Below are 24,879 nucleotides of genomic sequence, written 5' to 3' on the forward strand. Positions count from 1 at the left end.
TACAGTATACACAAGGTAACAGATTTCAAAAACACAATTTCATTTTAGAAATAGGTTGATTTAATGTTATGTGCTGACAAGACAGAGAGATGATAGGTATAAAAACTGACACAGCTTAACATAAACATTAGCATGGACAATTGTCCATCAGATACAGTAATAATCGTGTGAACACAGAGTACTGCTCTGCACTCAGGACAAGTGAAAAGACAGTTAATAAAATGGAATAAATATGCATCCAAAGCAGATCAATTGGCCAATAAAAGCCAGTAAAAAAATAGAGAATATAAGTATTAAGTTATGAAAACATCTATTCATATTAAAGATAAACATTTGGATCACCCAAGCATTTTTCATTTCCAGTATATAAAACTATTTACAGTAAATGCATGGAAGCCTGATTATAGAGGAGTGAATACAGTTCAGTCCAGACCCATTGTATCCCAGCAATCAATCAATGAATCAATCACATTTAGTTATAAAGCCCTTTTTACATCAGCAGATGTCACAAAGTGCTATACAGAAACCCAGCCTAAAACCCCAAACAGCAATCAATGCAGAAGTAGAAGCACGGTGGCTAGGAAAAACTCCCTAGAAAGGCAGGAACCTAGGAAGAAACCTAGAGAGGAACCAGGCTCTGAGGGTTGGCCAGTCTTCTTCTGACTGTGCCGGGTAGAGTTATAAGAGTACATCGCCATAAAGGCCAGATTGTTCTTCAATCTGGCCTTTAGCAAACTAAAGATTTATAAAAATGGAAATTATAAACAAATAATTATTCAAATCATACATGCACCAACACTACAAACTTTATCAAGATATATAAAATAGAGTATAGCCATAAATATGCTTGGAATTTGACTTTACAACAGTGATTTTGGTACCACCCACAGGTGGAAAATAAATTACAACAGATTTTTAAAAAAATAATGTGGTTGATAATTAATATTTCTTAATAGGTTACAGTATGTACAAAAAGCTTCTGGTTGGTCTGTTAATTATTATAAAATAGAGAGAGTTTTGTGCTTGACAGATAAAATATACAGTTTACAATCACAGTGAATTGTCAAAAATAGTAAATCACATTTGATTGGATTCCAGAATACCATTTCTTATACTGTACAGTGCTTGTGATAATCTATTGTCTTGTATTGATACATTATATTGTAATGATATGCAGTTAGATGCAGCTTCTGAGAACACAACAGACACGGTACATATGTTACCACATGTAACTGCATATCATTACAGTCTATAGCAGGGCTGCCCAATCCTGGTCCTGAAGGGCCGAAACACTACTGTTTTTCATCTTCTCCTTCTAATCAGGGACTAATTCAGACCTGGGACACCAGGTGAATGCAATTAACTACCAGGTAGAAACAAAAACCAGAAGTGTTTTAGTGACATATGAAAAGGTAGTCTATAATATTACAAAAATATCTAAAATCATCAAAGAAGCTTTGGCTTTCAGCTTATTGATGAGGATTCCTGAGATGGTATGAGCACCCAATGAAGTAATACAGCCCTCAAACTACACTCTGGACCTCCAAGCCAGTTCCACTGCTTTTTTTCATTGTTCCCCTTTAATCAGGCACTGATTTAGACCTGGGACACCAGGTGGGTGTAATTCATTATCAGGTAAAACAGAAAACCAGCAGGCTCCGGACCTCGTAGGGTAAGAGTTGAATACCACTGGAATACAGTATCACACTAAACTAGTCAATCTGCAACACACTGTCTAGCAGGCCTACTCTAGACACGTCAGCAATATGAACAGACTACTTTTAATCAGTGGATTACCCTAAACCAAAACCTACTGGCAGCCCTTAGGGAAGTGCCTGTAGCAATATTTGCTAAACCCTGTTTTAGTATATTCCCTGTTTACTTCAGTGGCAATTCTACCTAAGAAAGTTACATAGAGGAAATCCCCAAAACCGATTCTCACCAAAAATAAGAAAATGAAGTGTACAGCAATCAAAAACGTATATAATGAATTAAGTTGTGGCTCATAGGTAAAATGGCAGTTTTACATCCCCCTCTCCAACCAGTTGGTTTAGCTCTTCACAGCCCCCCATGGCTGCAGAGTGGCATAAGGCATGATGAACTGCGGGGGTGGCTGGGGCAGGACGTAGTAGCCGAACACTTGGGGAGGCGGAGGTGGAGGCGCGTATATTGTGGTGAGGAACACAGGACCCTTCTTCTTGTACGTTGTGGGCCACACAGGGGCAGGGTGGTAGAAGTACTGCTGAGAGGTGGGCTGGAGCTGGAGAGAGAAATAACAGAGGGAGAGAGATCTTAGATATGATTCCGATTATAATTAATCTTCATTTCAATAATCAGATAGTACTTTGAGAGCACTTATTCTGGATGTGTAGGATCTGGTGCTACGTGAATCCACGTGTCCACAGTGCTACATTGTGGATGTCAGATAGGGAGATTTGGTACCACATTAAGGTCATGTAGATTAACAGAAAAGTTCTTACCAGTGTTTTGTTGACCTTCTGTTGAGCATGCTCGACCCTGAACCTGTCCCGAACCCTGGGCATCATGGCAATCACGCAAGGTTTGCCCTCCACCTTTCCCTTCTCTTTCTTTCCCTCTTTCTCTTTCTCCTTCTCCTCATATTTTCTTCCCTCCGTCTCTCCATCCATCCCCTCCTCCTCTGTGTCGCTGGAGACAGCAGAGCCACAGTCAGACGAGGTGGCGGAGTGGTAGTCGGACGTATCCAGGTCGACATCTTTGTCTCCTTTCACATAGTCCTCATCCTCCTCTTCTCCTTCTTTGAAACGAGCTACTGTGAAGTACCTGCAGTTCTCCCCTGACCTGTGAGAGAGGAAAGAGAATACATTAGTTCCTGTAAAAAAAACACAGAAACAAGCTACTGTGAAGTACCTGCTGTTCTCCCCTGACCTGTGAGAGAGGAAAGAGAATACATTAGTTCCTGTAAAAAAACACAGAAACAAGCTACTGTGAAGTACCTGCAGTTCTCCCCTGACCTGTGAGAGAGGAAAGAGAATACATTAGTTCCTGTAAAAAAAAAATACAGAAACAAGCTACTGTGAAGTACCTGCAGTTCTCCCCTGACCTGTGAGAGAGGAAAGAGAATACATTAGTTCCTGTAAAAAAACACAGAAACAAGCTACTGTGAAGTACCTGCTGTTCTCCCCTGACCTGTGAGATAGGAAAGAGAATACATTAGTTACTGTGAAAAAAACACATGGGAATGACCTATAAACCACCTTGTAGCCCTTTCCTGCAGTCAAATGACCTAGTGGCCTCATGGGTGGAATATTATTAATATTTTTCATAATATTTTGAATATTTCATAATCAAAAAAGCAGCTGAAAATTTGGTGTTTCTATGTTAAACAGTTTTGTTATATTTCAGTCTTCTGTGATGTATATAAAGTGTAATACATTTCAACTCTATATCTGACATGGAACATGTTTTCTTTTTTTAAAGCCCATAACCATGTGTTTTGTTTCACAGCAGATTTTTTTAAGACTACCAAGAATCACTCTGTGTGACCCTGATTTAACCCACTGCAGTAAAAGGTTGAAGGGTCTAACAGTTTCACTTGTATCAACACATCTCCCTCAGGATAATTTCCTCATTGTAGTTGCTATATTTCCTCACCCTCCTCCTACCGTAACTTGATGAGTCATCACATAGTGGGCAGGTTCGTACAACACATGCATCATGATGATAATTATGGTACCTCCAGAGAGCTGACTGTATGACTGTACAATGAATGACGAATGAAAGCCTTCTTCCTCTGCCTTCTGAGACTGAGTATGTCACTGTGTGTGTACGTCTGTGCACATGTGAGTAACATAGTGTGACTCACCGTGCGCACACCTCCAGTGGGTCGATCCACAGCGCAATCTCGCATGGGAGGCCCAGCTCGCTGGGTTTGAGCTCGCTCTCCTCACACGCCCTCAGCACCTCCTCATCACACGGCACCCCCTCGCTTACCCTGATGCACCTGAGAGGGGTGAAAGGGCAGATGTCACAACTCCACTCTCCTGAGTGCTGTTCACCTGGACCACAGTCAAATTCTCATCATATACAGCTATGGAAAAAATTAAGAGACCACTGCAAATTTTTCTTAAATCAGCATCTCTACATGTATGACAGACATTCCATTCCAGTGTCTGTTGAATTCCAACACAGGCACACCTCATTCTACTGAATTAGGTACTGATTAGGTGATCACATGAACCAAATCTTATTTAACGAGGAAAAGTATAAAAACCACTGCTGTGGTCATCACTATCCTCTTGCAATAGGACCAGCTGGATGGCAAAAACAGTGCTAATAGTACCTCAAAAGTAATATTAATCAAAAAATAACTATTGACCATGCCAAAAGAGTTGAAAAGGAAAGGTTTGAGTGAGGAAAAGAAGGGTTCAATTCTGGCTTTACTGGCAGAGGGATACAGTGAGCGTCAGGTTGCTTTTTTATTAATTTTTTTATTTAACCTTTATTTAACCAGGTAAGCCAGTTGAGAACAGGTTCTCATTTACAACTGCGACCTGGCCAAGATAAAGCAAAGTAGTGCAATAAAAACAACACAGAGTTACATATGGGGTAAAAAACATAAAGTCAAAAATACAACAGAAAATATATATACAGTGTGTGCAAATGTAGCAAGTTATGGAGGTAAGGCAATAAATAGGCTATAGTGCAGAATAATTACAATAGTATTAACACTGGAATGCTAGATGTGCAAGAGATTATGTGCAAATAGAGATACTGGGGTGCAAAAAGAGCAAAATAAATAACAATATGGGGATGAGGTAGTTGGGTGGGCTAATTTCAGATGGGCTGTGTACAGGTGCAGTGATCGGTAAGGTGCTCTGACAACTGATGCTTAAAGTTAATGAGGGAGATAAGAGTCTCCAGCTTCAGAGATTTTTGCAATTCGTTCCAGTCATTGGCAGCAGAGAACTGGAAGGAATGGCGGCCAAAGGAGGTGTTTGCTTTGGGAATGACCAGTGAGATATACCTGCTGGAGCGCAGACTACGGGTGGGTGCTGCTATGGTGACCAATGAGCTAAGATAAGGCGGGGATTTGCCTAGCAGTGATTTATAGATGGCCTGGAGCCAGTGGGTTTGACGACGAACATGTAGTGAGGACCAGCCAACAAGAGCGTACAGGTCACAGTGGTGGGTAGTGTATGGGTCTTTGGAGACAAAACGGATGGCACTGTGATAGACTACATCCAATTTGCTGAGTAGAGTGTTGGAGGCTATTTTGTAAATGACATCGCCGAAGTCAAGGATCGGTAGGATAGTCAGTTTTACGAGGGCATGTTTGGCAGCATGAGTGAAGGAGGCTTTGTTGCGAAATAGGAAGCCGATTCTAGATTTAACTTTGGATTGGAGATTCTTTATGTGAGTCTGGAAGTTGAGTTTACAGTCTAACCAGACACCTAGGTATTTGTAGTTGTCCACATACTCTAGGTCAGACCCGTCGAGAGTGGTGATTCTAGTCGGGTGGGCGGGTGCCAGCAGCGTTCGATTGAAAAGCATGCATTTAGTTTTACTAGTGTTTAAGAGCAGTTGGAGGCTACTGAAGGATTGTTGTATGGCATTGAAGCTCGTTTGGAGGTTTGTTAACACAGTGTCCAATGAAGGGCCAGATGTATACAAAATGGTGTGGATCTGAGAGTCACCAGCAGCAAGAGCGACATCATTGATATACACGGAGAAAAGTGTCGGCCCAAGAATTGAACCCTGTGGCACCCCCATAGAGACTGCCATAGGTCCAGACAACAGGCCCTCCGATTTGACACACTGAACTCTATCTGAGAAGTAGTTGGTGAACCAGGCGAGGCAGTCATTTGAGAAACCAAGGCTATTTAGTCTGCCAATAAGAATGCGGTGGTTGACAGAGTCGAAAGCCTTGGCCAGGTCGATGAAGACGGCTGCACAGTACTGTCTATTATCAATCGCGGTTATAATATCGTTTAGGACCTTGAGCGTGGCTGAAGTGCACCCGTGACCAGCTCGGAAACCGAATTGCATAGCGGAGAAGGTACGGTGGTATTCGAAATGGTCGGTGATCTGTTTGTTAACTTGGCTTTCAAATACTTTCTAACTTCCCTGAAAAGTTGCATATCGCGGGGGCTATTTGATGCTAATGCTGTACGCCACAGGATGTTTTTGTGCTGGTCAAGGGCAGTCAAGTCTGAGGAGAACCAGGGGCTATATCGGTTCTTAGTTCTGTATTTTTTGAATGGGGCATGTTTATTTAAGATTGAGAGGAAATTACTTTTAAGGAACAACCAGGCATCCTCTACTGACGGAATGAGATCTATATCCATCCAGGATACCTGGGCCAGGTCAATTAGGGAAGGCCTGCTCGCTAAAGTGTTTTAGGGAGCGTTTGACAGTGATGAGGGGTGGTCGTTTGACCGCGGACCCGTTACGGACGCAGGCAATAAGGCAGTGATCGCTGAGATCCTGGTTGAAGACAGCTGAGGTGTATTTAGAGGGTATGTTAGTCAGGATGATATCTATGAGGGTACCCATGTTTACGGATTTAGGGTTGTACCTGGTAGGTTCGTTGATAATTTGCGTGAGGTTGAGGGCATCTAGCTTGGATTGTAGGATGGCTGGGGTATTAAGCATATCCCAATTTAGGTCACCAAGCAGTACAAACTCAGAGGATAAATGGGGGCAATCAATTCACATATGGTGTCCAGGGCACAGCTGGGGGCTGAGGGGGGTCTGTAGCAAGCGGCAACAGTGAGAGACTTATTTCTGGAAAGGTGGATTTTTAGAAGTAGAAGCTCAAACTGTTTGGGCACAGACCTGGATAGTATGATAGAGCTCTGCAGGCTATCTCTACAGTAGATTGCAACTCCACCCCCTTTGGCAGTTCTATCTAGACGGAAAATGTTATAGTTGGGGATGGAGATTTCAGAATTTTTGGTGGCCTTCCTGAGCCAGGATTCAGACACTGCTAGAACATCAGGGTTGGCAGAGTGTGCTAACGCAGTGAATAACTCAAACTTAGGAAGTAGACTTCTGATATTTATGTGCAAGAAACCAAGACTTTTGCGATTACAGAAGTCATCAAATGATAGCGCCTGGGGAGTAGGAGTGATACTGAGGGCTGCAGGGCCTCGGTTAGCCTCTACATCACCAGAGGAACAGAATAAGGATACGGCTAAAGGCTTTAAGAACTGGTCTTCTAGTGCGTAGAATAAAGGGGGCAGATTTCCGGGTGTTATAGAAAAGATTCAGGGCATTATGTACAGACAAGGATATGGAAGGATATGAGTAAAGTGGAGGTAAACCTAAGCGTTGGGTAACAATGAAAGAGATAGCATCGCTGGAGGCATCAATTGAGTCGGTCTCCGCGTGTATAGGGGGAGGGGCAAAGGAGCTATCTAAGGCAGGTTTAGCTAGGCTGGGGGGTCTACAGTGATATAGTACAATTAGAAATAACCGAAACAACAATAAACTAACCATGTTTGGGCTGAGGCTAAACATAAACAGGATGTAGTACCGTAAAAAGGAACAGTCCAGCAGACATCAGCTGTATAGCTGAGTTATCATAAGGTCCGGTGGTAAAGGACTAGTGAGTAAGAGGCCACGGCTAGCGTGTGCTAGCGGGCCGGGGCTAGCAGATGGATGGAATCTTCGTGGTTAACGTCGTAACCACATCAGACGATTTCGTCGGCAGACCAGTCGTGTAGGATCGGCGGGGCTCCGTGTCAACACTAGGTGGTCCCGTCCGGTTGACAGAGAGGTAGATAGCCGGGAGATGGGCCTAGCTCAGGATGATTAGCCAGACCACAGCGTCCGTTTTGTTGTAGCTAGTTGGTAGCGATGAATCCGGGAGTTAAAGGTCCAGTGATTCAGTGATTCCGGGCGGAAAAACTGATATGTTCTGGGTCGATAAGCGCTGTGCAGACTGGCCGAATATCCGGTGATTAATGTCCAGTGATTAAAATTAATCCCGCAGAAAAAAATCCAATGTTCTGGGTGAAATACCGCTAGCTGTGGCTAATAGCAAGTAGCTAGTTAGCTGGCTAGCTAGTTTCAACTGGAGATTCTAGATTCTAGATAAAGGTAAGTCAATAATAGAATCCGTTCCACATTGAGTGAGGCGGGTTGCAGGAAAGTATATTTTGTAGAAGGATGAAAAGTCTGATAGGGAAATATGTACGAAAAATACAGAAAAATAGGGTATTTACAGGCTATTTACAGACATACGATAAAAACACAACTGCACTACTACGCCATCTTGGTTCTTGGCTCCCCAACTACAACTCTTCCAAGCACTCCTTCACAAAAGACGGCGGTTTATAAGAACAAGGTCAAGCAGCAGACATTGGAAACAACAAAGACCGGCAGAGGGCGAAAACGACTCTCTACTGACTGGGATGAACGCCAACACATTCAAATGTCACTCAACAACCGTAGGATGACATCAAGTGACCTACAAAAATAATGGCAAACGGCAGCTGGGGTGAAGTGCACGGCGAGGACGGTTCGAAACAGGCTCCTAGGGGCAGGGCTGAAGTCGTGCAAAGCTAGAAAAAAGCCCTTCATCAATGAGAAGCAAAGAAGAGCCAGGCTGAGGTTTGCAAAAGACCATAAGGATGTGACCATTGAGGACTGGAGTAAGGTCATCTTCTCTGATGAGTCCAATTTTCAGCTTTGCCCAACACCTGGTCGTCTAATGGTTAGACTGAGACCTGGAGAGGCCTACAAGCCACAGTGTCTCGCACCCACTGTGAAATTTGGTGGAGGATCGGTGATGATCTGGGGGTGCTTCAGCAAGGCTGGAATCGGGCAGATTTGTCTTTGTGAAGGACGCATGAATCAAGCCACGTACAAGGTTGTCCTGGAAGAAAACTTGCTTCCTTTTGCTCTGACATTGTTCCCCAACTATGAGGATTGGTTTTTCCAGCAGGACAATGCACCATGCCACACAGCCAGGTCAATCAAGGTGTGGATGGAGGACCACCAGATCAAGACCCTGTCATGGCCAGCCCAATCTCCAGACCTGAACCCCATTGAAAACTTCTGGAATGTGATCAAGAGGAAGATGGATGGTCACAAGCCATCAAACAAAGCCGAGCTGCTTGAATTTTTGCGCCAGGAGTGGCATAAAGTCATCCAACATCAATGTGAAAGACTGGTGGAGAGCATGCCAAGACACATGAAAGCTGTGATTGAAAAGTCTTCCTAAGTTAAAACATTACTATTGTGTTGTTTAAAAATTAACATGAACTTATTTTCTTTGCATTATTCGAGGTCTGACATCACTGCATCTTTTTTGTTATTTTGACCAGTTGTCATTTTCTGCAAATAAATGCTCTAAATGACAATATTTTTATTTGGAATTTGGGAGAAATGTTGTCAGTAGTTTATAGAATAAAACAAAAATGTTATTTTTACCTAAACACATACCTATAAATAGTCAAACCAGAGAAACTGATAATTTTGCAGTGGTCCGCAGCTATATTATGTATCTTCTCAGAGACAGTCACACGAAATAACAACCCAGTTACTTCACTTCTTTAATATTTCACTTCACTTGTTGTTTACCTGAATGCCTGTCCTTTGTTGGGGTTGTCGGGGTACCAGTGGTCTTTGAATTTGTCACACAGAAGTTGCCGCAGCTTTCCAGCAAAAGCGTCAGCTTTGGTTCCATCCAAGCCACCCCGCTCCACGGCTAGGCGTCTCAGGAAATTCACCCCGGCGTTTACCTCTCTCTTCATCGTTTCTGTGAGGAAATAGGTGCAGAAAACATTTGTCTATCCTGTAAAGCTACTCAACTAATTTAGAAGATTTGAACCAACAGTACAGCGTGGAAAAACTATTCAGAAACTACAGCGTGTGTGTTCAATTCACAAGCCACCACTGTCAAAATGTTTTTCTCAGTTCCTCAAACCCCAGAACAGCCCTATTTCACAGTCTGTATTACAAAATATTTACCACCTTTCAGTCTAATGTAGGGCTGGAGGAACTCAGTTCCTCAGATAAGACCTCTTCCTAGAGTATTTATATGATCATTACCTTCAGACCACACTACATCTATCTGTTCAATGTACGCAAGTCAGACTGGCCTTCTGTTGTTGAAACAAACTGGGAGCCAAAGGTCATAGTTTGTATACAGGCAAACAAGATGCAAATAGACTCATAGGCCATGTTGGCATGTGAATATGTCACATACGCAAAACATGTCAGATTCAGGTACAGACCAAAGGTACAGTATGTGCCTTCTGATAGATAAGAGTGTCTGTTTCTTCTCAGTAGTGCCAGACAGTGTCAGATTGACATAGGGTAGAAGGTACAGTACAACCCTTGCCTACAGTACAGGTCAAAGAACTTGAATGTTTGCCCGCTTAGCAGAAATGCTGAGCCAGTTTAGCTGATTAGCCATCATGAAACTACGTATGTGAGGAGTGCAAGTGACACCCTGGAAAGACAGTGTGTTGACTTCCTGCTCTGGTTTAGTCGAGGTGCGAGGGTTAATTGTTGTTGTCAGTGTAGACCTGACATACATAGAGGGAGTCAGGGAGAATCTGAAAAAACACTGGTTGCATCAGCTTCCACCTCAAGCATCTTCCCGGAGGTGACAGACTTTGTCTGGTGACAAAACAATGTACTAATGGCATTACGTAAACTGTTAAGCAATTATACAGAAACAATTTGTTTCTACAGGTCACAAGTGAAGAAGTAAGTTAATTTCCCTTAAGACCAACATAACAAATAGCTTTACCGTACAGTCCTACTAGGCACAGATGTCAGTTTAATGTTTAATCACGTCATTAGATTTAGGTTAAAAGTTTAGTGAAAAAAATATGAAATGCCCTTATGTTGATGACTTTTTGCAATTCCAATTCGTTTTCCACATTGATTTAACGTCACCACATTGATTTGGGCGGTTGAAATGATGAGGAAACAAGGTTGATTCAACCAGTTTTGTCCCAGTGGTGTAGGTTCAGTGAGCTTATTCAGTTATTAACCACTTTGTAACTCAGTTGTAGAGATATACCAGATGGTGAGGTAACAAAATCATATTCATTACATTATTACTTCACAATATTGCTTTCAGATGCTTTTGATGATCGCATGGTACTGTGATTATATCTTACTCAATAACAGAATGCATTTTTCATTAGAACTCTACCAGTACATGGTCACAAGTCCTTGAAGAACTCAGTGTGCCTCAGGATGTTATGTCGAAACTCTCTCCCTCTATCTCGCTTTCACATAAACACACACACACAGCCACAGACACCAGTACCTCAGTCTGAAGACAACTCTGTAAACCCAGCTGACACTATGGTGTTTCAGATAGCTGGCATAACTGAAAAGCATTTGCAGGTGGTGCCTCTAGCCTGCACTGTTAAACTGCCTCGTCCCACAGTTGGTGGAAAGAAAGAATGTTACATACGTAACAGGATATTTACAGTGGGGGGGTGACAGAATGGTAATCCTTTTTACCTTAGGGGTATACAGAAGAAGGGTAGACTATTTGTTTGTACATGTGACATGGACCAATTTGAATGGACTGAAAAATATTGTTTTCATCACCATGTTGAAACCCAATAGAAATGTCAGTGAGAAGTTACTGATGTAGGATCTTAATTTGAGACAGTTTGCTACAGCAGGAAAATAATCCTGCAGCAACAGGAAATGTGAATTATTATGTGGATTATAATTAATGGACGTTTCTGTAGGGGTTGATACATTTTTTGTAAGTGAAAATCAATTCTGAAATTTCAAAGTGGAAATTATAAACTTCAGAAGCCTTTTTAAACCTCAAATACACTACACGCAGGAAAGTTCTCCTGCAACAGGGTGACCAAATGAAGATCCTACATCTGTACAGACATACAGTAACACAGACTGTTACAGACACAGACTACTGACTCATCACATTGTTCTGACTGACTAGTTCACAGTCTGACCACTTCTCTAACTTCACAGCCACATAATGTCATTCAGTCTAATAATATTGCCCACAACAATCACCACAGGTTTGTTATTTTTCAGACTGCACAGCAACATACAGATGTAGGATCTTAATTTGACCTATATTGTCACAGCAAAATAATCCTGCAGCAACAGGATTGGAACGTTTAGTCCATAATGTTGCTTGATCGGTGATTAGGCTATTAGCTGGCCAAAGGTAGGCTACATGAAAAGTGCAACACTGTTAATATAACCATGTGTTAGTGTGGGTTTTCAGTGAATTTATGTAAATAACAAAGCTCCTCTGCATTTCCTGCGGTGCATTTCAGCAACAAGAGAGAGATCAAATTAAGATCCTACAACGGTAGAGCCATTTCTCAAAAGTGTAACTAACAGACACATATTTTGGCCACTGCTGTACATCACTGAAGACATTGAGAGGCTAATTGAGAGACATGAGCATCTCTGAACTTAGTAATGTGGTTCTTGTGCAGTATCTAGGACAGGGCATGTAATGGCGAGGGTTATCAGGTCAAGAGGTGGTGAGAAGTTTCATTCTGTGCAATGCTCCCCTCCACTCTGCAGTCTAGTGTGAAACCTCTTACAGCTCAGAGAGCTGACCTCATGTTAGATGATGGCCCAGTCATTTACTGGTTGCCTCATCTGTCATCATAAACTTTGCATATTAAAGTGCTATTATCGCTAAATCATTCACTACCTTATTTAGACTGGCTTGATGTGTCTCCCGAGTGGCGCAGTGGTCTAAGGCACTGCATCGCAGTGCTAGCTGTGCCACTAGAGATCCTGGTTCGAATCCAGGCTCTGTCGTAGCCGGCCGCGACCGGGAGACCCATGGTGCGGCGCACAATTGGCCCAGCGTCGTCTAGGGTAGGGGAGGGAATGGCCGGCAGGGGATGTAGCTCAGTTGGTAGAGCATGGCGTTTGCAACGCCAGGGTTGTGGGTTCGATTCCCACGGGGGGGTATGAAAAAAAAAAAAGTAACAATAATGTATGCACTCACTAACTGTAAGTCGCTCTGGTTAAGAGCGTCTGCTAAATGACGTAAATGTAAATGTGGACGTTGCTCATGATTAGATTAGAATATGTTAGGACCACTGAGACCAGCATTAAACATCTTCCTGTCTATAAATTACATTATCCAGATAAAAAATGTAATGCCATGAACAGATCTGCATTCTGCAAGGCCCTCATCTATGTCCTAGATCAAAAGCCATCGCACAGAAGTGAGGTGGAGAGCCATGGTGGACGCCCTATGCTCCCAAAGGGGCCAAGAGGTTTAAAGACACACTCCAGCTATTTTTTAACTTTTCCTGTTAAAAAAATTTATCCCGAGTATAAATACAGTAATGTACACACCAGTGGTGGCTGGTGGCACTTTAAAAGGGGAGGGCAGGCTCATAGTAATTGCTGGAACAGAATAAATGGAATGGTCTCAAACACATCAAACACCTGGTTTCCATGTGTTTGATACCATTCCATTCACTCCATTCATTATTAAGAGCCGTCCTCCCATCACCAGCCTCCTCTGGTACACACACTTAAGGTTAAAACAATACGTTTTGAGAAATGTTTTGTTTTTTAAACACAACTGCAAACTTCACGGAGTTGGTCTGATGTGATGTCATTGGCATCCCCCCTTGCTTGCGGGAAAAATAGAATAGCAATAGAGGACAATAGAGGATCATCGAGGACATCAACTACCCGAGCCACGGCCTGTTCACCCCGCTATCATCCAGAAGGCGAGGTCAGTACAGTGCATCAAAGCTGGGACCGAGAGACTGAAAAACAGCTTCTATCTCAAGGCCATCAGACTGTTAAATAGCCATCACCAGCCGGCTACCACCCGGTTGTGCAACCCTGCACCCTAGAAGCTGCTGCCCTATGTACATAGACATTGAATCACTGGTCACTTTAATAATGGAACACTAGTCACTTTAATAATGTTTACATACTGTTTTACTCATTTCATATGTATATACTGTATTCTGTATATACTATATACTGTATATACTGTATTCTAGTCAATGCCACTGACATTGCTCATCCTAATATTTCTATATTTCTTAATTCCATTCTTTTACTTTTAGATGTGTGCGTATTGTTGTGAACTGTTAGATACTACAGCACTGTTGGAGCTAGGAACACAAGCATTTTGCTACACCTGCAATAACATCTGCTAAATATGTGTATGTGAAATTTGATTTGAAGATCAAAGCCCCCCCACACACACACACACACACACTTGTGCCATGTCATGACATACCTGGAACTCCTATTGAGATGTGCCTTTTGGTAAGTAAATCAGGTGATAAAGAGGTGAAATGGAGCCTGGGGTGCATCTTTAAGCCAAATCAGATCTGTATGTGAATTGCATTTACATGCATAGCAACCGTTCCAGTAGCAGAGTCTTTGAGTGACATGTTTACCCTCTATAGACAGTACACAGTGACCCACTGCCTCTAACAGACAAAGCAGTAACACTGAGGTGTTGGTATTGCAGCAACCCCTGTATTGATCTGTGTGTAAAGACAGAGACATGACCTCTCTACAGCCCAATAACAACATACATGTCAGTCCATGTTGTTCAAGGGTGAGAAAATTGACATTATTGGTGTTCCCAATAATCTGAACCAATCCACTGAGCCTAACACAGTACAATAACCTACATAATAACCAATAATTGTATAATAACTAGTTCCTATTAAGATGAGTGAACACTGGCAGTGAGAAGCTTCTGTGTTATACATGCTATCTGTATCTGTATTTCTTTGACACCAGTTAATTAATATCTGGTTGTTGTTGAGTAATATGGCTGCTTGGAAGATTATGGTTATAGCACAGTAATGTTATAGCAGCATATACAATACATGAGGTTGTTGGCCCATGCCATGTGGGGAGTCTTGTTGATAGCAAGTTCATGTAAATGGCAAGAAAACAGCTGAAATGTCAGATCTGAAAGAGTGGATTTGAGTCTCCTATAGCCCGGTCACGTGCTTCCTGAGCCTATGGAAAGAGTCAACACTGCAGATATTGGATACATTTTAACACTTGAACTCAAGTGATTGCTATAATGTAACTTGTGAATAACATTAAATGGTTATCATTTAGAGATCACACATCCTGTAGGCTACACGTCAAACAGATTTCAGATTGGGTTTTCCGTTCAGCCTGTGGTTTTTGTGGCGCCGACTTTTTTCTGCCTCTTTCGAAAACATTGAACAGGGGAGTGGGTTCTCAACGCGGAAATCCCCCCATGTAATTGGAAATTCAAAACGTTTCCTTGAATAGATTCCGCGTTTATCCTAAAGATTAAGTCTAAATTGTTTAAAATATACAAACTTAAATAATAGTTCGATTTGGGAATAAAAAAGCTAAACAACAATTAAACTAGGCTCCAATTAAATTATTACACACTACAAGGATTGTCGTGGTGAGCTAGCTGTTGTAATTGCTGTCATTTCTAGTCATTAAGCAACATATTCCTTAAAGAATAAATACATGTACAACTTTTGTAATACCCAAACAATCACCAAGTTATTTAAATCGCATGTGGAAAGAGCCTACATTTGTTTACAAAATAATTTTTCAATCACATCAAAAGGTTGACTTCCAAATATGGTAAACTTCTCAATATTTCTCACTTACCTGTCTAATAACCGCAGTATTTTAAATATCCAGTGTAATGACGCTGTTTTCTCTATTTCCTCTCTATATTGCTGTGATCAGACTACTTGTATAGTTATCGGCACATGTTGCTTCCTTGTTCTCTTTGGTACAATCAAAGTGATCCACGTTCCTGGTTTTGCGTTGTTCTGTGGGAATATCTCAATTGTATTCTCCTCGCGTCCTCTCTCCTCGTCTCCTTCTCAAAACCCATTGGATGAGAAAGCCAGAGATCCCGCCCCTCTGACCTTCTCCTCCAATGGGTTTTGATAAGGAGACGAGGAGAGAGGACGCGAGGTCTATGTAATTGAGATTATCCCTGTGTTGAGTAGAGGGTCTGGTGCAAGCCAGAGGTAACACCGTCAATATGACTCACTTCCTTGTTCAGTGCTATGAGCAATATGCTCACCCCCTTTCACCACACCCAGAGACTCCCACTACAGACCAAATATGGTAAGCCCCGGTGCACAGATAGTCTTCTACTATCATAGGCTATCATACAAAAACATGTAAGGATTACATTTAATTCTCACCATCTTATAACCTTATTATAGTCCTAACCTGTTATTATTTATATTGATGAATAGTAGGCCTAACAACGTTTGGCTTGTAAGGCTACTACAACAACATCAGCCCATCAATGTAAAATGGCAGTCTACTCAAACTTGAAATCCGTCTGTGATAAGCTTGATGTTCATTTCAAAGTTATTTTGACCCTATGTAATTGTGCATGTAGTGACTTCATAGGCCTGCATGTTGGTACCATCAGTAGTCGCTGACAACCAGATGTTTTGACACAACAAGAAAACATGCCTAAAGGCATAAGGCATGTTTTTATAATATGTCACATTGCATAATTTGTCTAACATACATAAGGGTAATTATTCTTCCACTCAGGAATCATTCATTATGTCAAGCGCTCATCATGCCTAGAGCATCTTGTAGGCTCCACTACTGATGTCTATTTAACTTAGGACAGGTAGTCACAGTTTACATAAGAATGTCTGTGGGCACATTCATTCTGTCATCAAAATAATAATTTTCTTATCAACAAAATTCAAGACACTACATATTAGGCCTGTAATTAAAAACATCCTCCAGACTGCTCCAAGGAGAAGCCTTGAAATTCCTGATGGCCCTCCTGGATGGCTGCTTATAGTACTCTGAGTCGATACACCATCTATAAATGCCAGTTGCTCACAGCAACACATTAAGTTGAAGGACTGCATCTTGAATCACTGTGTGGAGCCCTTTCATTCAATAGAAACACATGCACTGTAATTGATACACAGGCTGCATCTTAATAGTATAAAATGGATTCCTTTCCCCTAATCCTCATCTCCTCTCCTTCATCTTCACTGATATGAAACAAACTAGACTGGTGAAAGCAAATACCTTGGTGGCATCTAACCCATTTATTGCACTTATTTCATGTTTTCAGATCAGTAGACAGAGGAGAGACGAGTAGAGGAAGTGGACACAGACTATTGAGATGCATCCACAGTGCTCTCAAACAGATGAATGTGGATGAAAGATGCAACATTCTCCATATACATAATATAGAATTTATAAAGGTATATGACTGTGATATAAAGCATATATAATAAATAATAATAATAATTTGTTAAACTTCTATAGCGCTTTTCATAACAGAAAGACATCTCAAAGCGCTTCAAAAGCACACACAAAAAAAAAAAGCAATATATCATCATGAGTAACCTAGCTATATCTAGCTAGCTAGGACAACCAATAGACGCCAAGTCTTTGAGTGCATGCATCCTCCAAAAATGTAGAGGGTCAGTTCATGGCTTGATCAGATTAAGGGGTTTAGGGAGATGGTTGTTGGAGATGGAGTCTGATGATGATCTTGTAGAGGGCTTCTCTGGGAACCAGCCTGAGTCCTGTAGCCACTGGAGTTCTCCTCCTTCACAATGTGTGGCACCCACTTGGGTGATGCCTTAGCAGCTCTAGGCGCCAGAAATTTCACTACACAGTTCAGAGTAGTAGCCAGTCGTCCTCACAACGAGCCCTCTGCCTCAGCACTGCTTTCCTCCACTGCATCTCCTATTCCTCTCAAACTTAAGCTGACTCCTCAATTGATGTTTTGTATTCATGTTGGATACATTGTAACACTGGAACTCAAGTGATTGCTAAAATGTAACTTGTTAAGAACATTGAGGTATTTCAATGAAATTGTTATCATCACACATCCTGAAGGCTACACGTCAAACAGATTTCTGATTGGGTTTTCCGTTCGGCTCGTGGTGTTGTCATTTTCCGCGTTGTGGTGCCAACTTTCTCCCATTCCTCTCAAGCTTAATTGACTCCTCAATTTATGTTTTCAAAAGATCAGGCACCAGCAGCCAGGTGAAACAAAAAAGCTGGTACAGTGTCCAGATGCATTATTCAAAGAAAAGCATTATTAGTCAGCTAGCTAGCTAGCCAAGCCCCAAAAAGTAGACCTGTTAGTCTGCAAATCTGTAAATCTGCAAATCTGTAAATCTGTGGGTACAAACCACCAGATATATGCAATAAAAACTCAATGTTTTAAAAAACGAAACAGCTGATTACAAAACAACATGAAAAATATATACACTACCGTTCAAAAGTTTGGGGTCACATAGAAATGTCCTTGTTTTCCATGAAAACATACATGAAATGAGCTTGAATAGGAAATATAGCAAAATGCATAGGAAATGTAGTAATTGACAAGGTTAGAAATAATGATTTTTAATATAAATAATAATTGTATCCTTCAAACGTTGCTTTCGTCAAAGAATCCTCCATTTGCAGCAATTACAGCCTTGCAGACCTTTGGCATTCTAGTCCCCTGTAGCTCAGTTGGTAGAGCATGGCGCTTGCAACGCCAGGGTTGTGGGTTTGTTTCCCACGGGGGGCCAGTATGAAAATGTATGCACTCACTAACTGTAAGTCGCTCTGGATAAGAGTGTCTGCTAAATGACTAAAATGTAAATGTAGTTGTCAATTTGTTGAGGTAATCTGAAGAGATTTCATCCCATGCTTCCTGAAGCACCTCCCAGAAGTTTGATTGGCTTGATGGGCACTTCTTACGGTCAAGCTGCTCCCACAACAGCTCAATAGGGTTGAGATCCGGTGACTGTGCTGGCCACTCCATTGTAAACAGAATACCAGCTGACTGCTTCTTCCCTAAATAGTTCTTGCATAGTTTGGAGCTGTGCTTTGGGTCATTGTCCTGTTGTAGGAGGAAATTGGCTCCAATCATGCGCTGTCCACAGGGTATGGCATGGTGTTGCAAAATGGAGTGATAGCCTTCCATCTTCAAGATCCCTTTTACCCTGTACAAATCTCCCACTTTACCACCACCAAAGCACCCCCAGACCATCACATTGCCTCCACCATGCTTGACAGATGGCATCAAGCATTCCTCCAGCATCTTTTCATTTGGTCTGCGTATCACAAATGTTCTTCTTTGTGATCCGAACACCTCAAACTTCGATTTGTCTGTCCATAACACTTTTTTCCAATCTTCCTCTGTCCAGTGTCTGTGTTCTTTTGCCCATCTTAATATTTTATTTTTATTGGCCAGTCTGAGATATGGCTTTTTCTTTGCAATTCTGCCTAGAAGGTCAGCATCCCGGAGTCACCTCTTCACTGTTGACGTTGAGACTGGTGTTTTACGGGTACTATTTAATGAAGCTGCCAGTTGAGGACCTGTGAGGCGTCTGTTTCTCAAACTCGACTCACGACTTTCAGAAGAAAGTTCTTTGTTTCTGGCCATTTGGATCCTGTAATCGAACCCACAATTGCTGATGCTCCAGATACTCAACTAGTCTCAAGAAGGCCCGTTTTATTGCTTCTTTAATCAGCACAACAGTTTTCAGCTGTACTAACATAATTGCAAAAGGGTTTTCTAATGATCAATTAGCCTTTTTAAATGATAAACTTGGATTAGCAAACACAACGTGCCATTGGAACACAGGACTGATGGTTGCTGATAATGGGCCTCTGTACGCCTATATAGATATTCCATTAAAAATCAGCAGTTTCCAGCTACAATAGCCATTTACAACATTAACAATGTCTACACTGTATTTCTGATCAATTTGATGTTATTTTAATGGTCAAAAAATGCGTTTTTCTTTCGAAAACAAGGACATTTCTTAGTGACCCCAAACTTTTGAACGGTAGTGTATATGTACAAATGTACAGGAACTCTGTGCTTAGGCTGCTACTAGGGCGTCATGGCAACTAATGAGCTGCTGTGACCTATTGGTCCTCACTGCCGGAGCTGTGGGTCTGATTTCTGATGAAAGAAATACAGGCTACCCTATAACCTTCTCTTTAACCAGCAGAGGGCAGACTGGTCTGAGGTTTCTCATGTTCCTCTCCTTCATATCTCTCTCTCTCTCTCTCTCTCTCTCTCTCTCTCTCTCTCTCTCTCTCTCTCTCTCTCTCTCTCTCTCTCTCTCTCTCTCTCTCTCTCTCTCTCTCTCTCTCTCTCTCTCACTCTCACTCTCACTCTCTCTCTCTAATTCCCATCACCCAGACCTTGTATTTTGCTAACCCCCCTCACACACTTAATCTCTTCACATTCAGGCTACACTATAACCTTCTCTTTGACCAGCAGAGGGCAGACTGGTCTGAAGTTTCTCATGTTCCTCTCCTTCATCTCTCTCTCTCTCTCTCTCTCTCTCTCTCTCTCTCTCTCTCTCTCTCTCTCTCTCTCTCTCTCTCGCTCTCTCTCTCTCGCTCTCTCTCTCTCGCTCTCTCTCGCTCTCTAATTCCCATCACCCAGACCTTGTATTTTGCTACCCCCCCTCACGCACTTAATCTCTTCACATTCAAATTCTAGGGTGGCTCAGCGGCTATGAAGGTGACGTCACCTTATCAGGAGCTGGCCAGAGAACAGTGTGTTAGATTGCTGTCTGGTCTCTCCTTTACTCTCCCACCCCCCTGCTTCCCTCCCTCCGTTGGATCATAGTCCCTTTCCCAGATGACAAGTCAAGAGGAAATGATCGCAGAGAGAGAGATGAAGAGAGGGAAGGTGGGATGGGAGAATGAGATAGAGAGAGGGTAGAGGGATTGTAGGGTCACTGTGGTCTGTTGAGAGTATATGAGTTGTAATATTAATTTACGACAATAGGAATATTAAACACAAAGTCTCTCTCGCTCTCTCTCCTTTTCCCCTCTGCTATCTCCCTATGCTCTCTGCTCTCTCTCTCTTCTCTCACTCTCTCTCTCTCTCTCTGCTATCTCCTTCTCCCCTCTGCTCTCACTTTCTCTATCTCTATCTCTCTCTCCCCCATACATTCACTTAGCCTACGTCTCAGTGGGCCATTCCGGTCGTTGACGGCAAGACTGATTGCATTTTCTTCTCGATGCCTTTAAACAAACAATTAATTTGACCAAAGAGCCATGGGTCGTTTGGCTTCCTGCTCCAATCAGGACTGACAGAGAGTGTTGAAAGCCCAGACTGGTCTGGCTCCTTAGAGCTCTTAGAGGCAGGCCCTCCACATACCTAGAGGGAGAGATGGGGATTCAAGAGAGACAAAGTGAGGTGGCCTGTTTATAAAGAAAAATATATATATATATTTTACTCAACTAAGTTTAGGCATCTCATATATATTGTCACACAGTTGACACATGGTACCAGGGGCGTAGGCACGGGTGGGCCTGGGTGGGAGATCAGATTGAGCAAAAAAAAAAATGTATATATATTACTTTTTTTGCACGCTCTACATGTCAGTGTTCCAAACGGGACATTATTTGTCTTTTTACCTAAGCACAGTACTTGACTTGGGCAGGAACTCACCGGAACTGAGTACCGGCACCTCAAATGTTCCTGCACCTTCTATAGAATATTAGCTAAAACGTATTGAGCAGTTCCTGCACCAAAATATAAATGGTACCGGCACCAAGAATGAGTACCGGCACCTATTTCAGTCGAAGTCAAGCACTGGCCTAAACATGCATAAATAAATCAATAAAAATCAAATCCAATTTTATTGGTCGCATACACCTATTTAGCAGATGTTATTGTGGGTGTAGTGAAATGCTTGTGTTCCCAGCTTTGATGACAAAGTTGGATGACAAAATTTGCCCACAAGAAGGAACGCCGCGCTACCTTCCTGTTCAAGTGAGCACAGCACAACAAGGTGAGTCCAAAAATGTCTGGTATGCTGCTGCTAAATAATGTAATATGTCAGGGAGATACTGTAGCTAAGAAAGTAATTGTATGTTGTGTAGTAAGCTGTTAGTAGCCCATGTGCCTCACCCTAATAATTTGGTCCCTTTCCCCCTCATAACTTAGCATACTATTCTGACTTGGTGGTGCACATTTATGCTGTAGCCTGTTTTAGAGAAATGTAATCATCGAATATTGTAAGAGCTTTCATTGTCTGCTTATATGCCCCCTTTATTTATCCTAAGGTTCTGACTTGGTGTACAGGAAGAATACTGTAAGAACGGCCCATGTTCTGAATTCTGTCGCTGTACATTTCAAAGGTGCTGAAGAAATAGTTATATTGACTACGTCCGTCCTAGCTCGCTCATTGTCTTAATCTAAATTACGGATTGCCTCTTATCCGCTCGTCGTTCCCTTATGCCATAGTTTGTACATCTCAATTGTCAGTAGAAACCAAATTTGTTTAAGCAAGTCAGCCATGTCAGCTATGTTTTAAAAAAAGACAGTAAATGAGGCTGAAAGAACTGTTTTGCTGCCAGACAAAGCTCCGCTGATAGCCAGGTGTAGCAGTGGTAAGGATTCACTCCGTGGTGATGAAAAGAAAGCTCTGCTGTTGGGAAAGCTTTATGTAGGCCCTAACAGTTTGTGGGCACCATTTGTGACCGTTATAGTGCAACTAATGTATTGTTTAGTGTTGTGTTGTGTAGTGGGAGTTTGCCCCACCAAAATGTACATGCTAAAATCGCCACAGTGCATTCGGAAAGTATTCAGACCCCTTCACTTTTTCCACATTTTGTGGATTAAATGGTTTTTTCCCCTCATCAATCTACACACAATACACCATAATGACAAAACAAAAACAGTTTTTTAGACATTTTTGCTAATTTATTAAAAATAAAAAATGGAAATATCATATTTACGTAAGAATTCAGACTCTTTACTCAGTACTTTGATGAAGCACCTTTGGCAGCGCTTACAGCCTCAAGTCTTCTTGGGTATGACGCTACAAGCTTGTCACACCTGTATTTGGGGAGTTTATCCCATTCTTCTCTGCAGATCCTCTCAAGCTCTGTCATGTTGGATGGGGAGGGTTGCTGTGACTCTATTTTCAGGTCTTTCCAAAGATGTTTGATCGGGTTCAAGTTCGGGCTCTGGCTGGGCCACTCAAGGACATTCAGAGACTTGTCCCGAAGCCACTTCTGTGTTGTCTTGGCTGTGTGCTTAGTGTCGTTGTCCTGTTAGAAGGTGAACCTTCGCCCCAGTCTGAGGTCCTGAGCGCTCTGGAGCAGGTTTTAATCAAGGATCAAGGATAAGGCTGTAACGTAACAAAATGTGGAAAAAGTCAAGGGGTCTGAATACTTTCCGAAGGCACTGTAAATATATACACTACATGTCAAAAGTTTTAGAACACCTACTCATTCAAGGGTTTTTCTTTATTTTTACTATTTTCTACATCGAAGAATAATAGTGAATACATCCAAACTATGAAATAACACATATAGAATCATGTAGTAACCAATTTCTTTTTAAACAAATCAAAATATATTTTATATTTGAGATTCTTCAAATAGCCACCCTTTGCTTTGATGACAGCTTTGCACACTCTTGGCATTCTCTCAACCAGCTTCATGAGGTGGTCAACTGGAATTCATTTCAATTAACAGGTGTGCCTTCTTAAAAATACATTTGTGGAATTTAATGCGTTTGAGCCAATCAGTTGTGTTGTGACAAGGTAGGAGGGGTATACAGAATATAGCCCTATTTGGTAAAAGACCAAATCCATATTATGGCAAGAACAGCTCAAATAAGCAAAGAGAAATGACAGTCCATCATTACTTTAAGACATGAAGGTCAGTCAATATGGAACATTTCAAGAACTTTGAAAGTTTATTTAAGTGCAGTCGCAAAAACCATCAAGCGCTATGATGAAACTGGCTCTCATGAGGACCGCCACAGGAATGGAAGACCCAGAGTTACCTCTGCTGCAGAGGATAGGTTCATTCGAGTTACCAGCCTCAGAAATTGCAGCCCAAATAAAGGCTTCACGGAGTTCAAGTAACAGACATATCTCAACATCAACTGTTCAGAGGAGACTGTGTGAATCAGGCCTTCATGGTCGAATTGCTGCAAATAAAACACTACTAAAGGGCACCAATAATAATAAGAGACTTGCTTGGGCCAAGAAACACGAGCAAAGGACATTAGACCGGTGGAAATGTGTTCTTTGGTCTGGAGTCCAAATCGGAGATTTCTGGTTCCAACCGCCATGTCATTGTGAGACGTGGAGTGGGTGACTGGATGATCTCCACATATGTATTTCTGGATGGTAGCGGGGTGAACCGGCCGTGGCTCGGGCGGCTGAGGTACTTGATGATCTTCTTGGCCTTCCTGTGACACCGGGTGCTGTAGATGTCCTGGAGGGCAGGCAGTGTGCCCCCGGTGATGCGTTGGGCAGACCGCACCACCCTCTGGAGAGCCCTGCGCTTGCTGACGGTGCTGATACAGCCCTACAGGAGACTCTCAATGGTGCATCTGTAAAAGTTTGTGAGGGTCTTATGGGCCAAGCCACATTTCTTCAGTCTCCTGAGGTTGAAGAGGCACTGTTGCGCCTTCTTCACCACACTGTCTGTGTGGGTGGACCATTTCAGATTGTAAGTGATGTATACGCTGAGGAATTTGAAGCTTTTCACCTTTTCCACTGCGGCCTGTCGATGTGGATGGGGGAGTGCTCCCTCTGCTGTCTCCTGAAATCCACAGTCAGCTCCTTCGTTTTGTTGTTGTTGAGGGAGAGGTTATTTTCCTGGCACCACTCCACCAGGGCCCTCACCTCCTCCCTGTAGGCTGTCTCATCGTTGTTGGTATTTAGGCTACCACTGTGTCATCTGCAAACTTGATGATTGAGTTGGAGATGTGCGTGGCCACCCTGTGTCAAGGATCAACGTAGTGGAGGTGTTGTTGCCTACCTTTACCACCTGGGGGCGGCCCGTCAGGAAGTCCAGGACCCAGTTGCACAGGGCTGGGTTCAGACCCAGAGCCCCAAGCTTAATTAGGATCTTGAAGGGTACTATGGTGTTGAAGTCTGAGCT

General features: G+C 42.3%; 1 protein-coding gene across 2 annotated transcripts; it reads right to left on the reverse strand.

Annotated features, from left to right (window-relative positions):
* Nucleotides 1-1,612: 1,612 nt before the first annotated feature.
* Nucleotides 1,613-15,770, reverse strand: LOC121586122 (maternal B9.15 protein-like). 2 transcript variants are annotated; one of them, XM_041902616.2, is made up of 5 exons: nt 15,610-15,770; nt 9,568-9,745; nt 3,845-3,982; nt 2,481-2,820; nt 1,613-2,260 (listed from the first exon to the last, which is right to left on the reverse strand). In XM_041902616.2, exons 2-5 carry the CDS (start codon nt 9,738-9,740, stop codon nt 2,051-2,053), a joined length of 861 nt encoding a protein of 286 aa, XP_041758550.2. In that variant the 5' UTR covers nt 9,741-9,745; nt 15,610-15,770; the 3' UTR covers nt 1,613-2,050. The 2 variants fall into 2 exon arrangements, with proteins under 2 accessions (XP_041758550.2, XP_041758551.2); XM_041902617.2 differs by lacking the exon at nt 15,610-15,770 and adding an exon at nt 12,662-12,751.
* Nucleotides 15,771-24,879: the final 9,109 nt, after the last annotated feature.

Source organism: Coregonus clupeaformis, unplaced genomic scaffold (assembly GCF_020615455.1).
Source record: "Coregonus clupeaformis isolate EN_2021a unplaced genomic scaffold, ASM2061545v1 scaf0096, whole genome shotgun sequence".
Classification (NCBI taxonomy): Eukaryota; Metazoa; Chordata; class Actinopteri; order Salmoniformes; family Salmonidae; genus Coregonus; species Coregonus clupeaformis.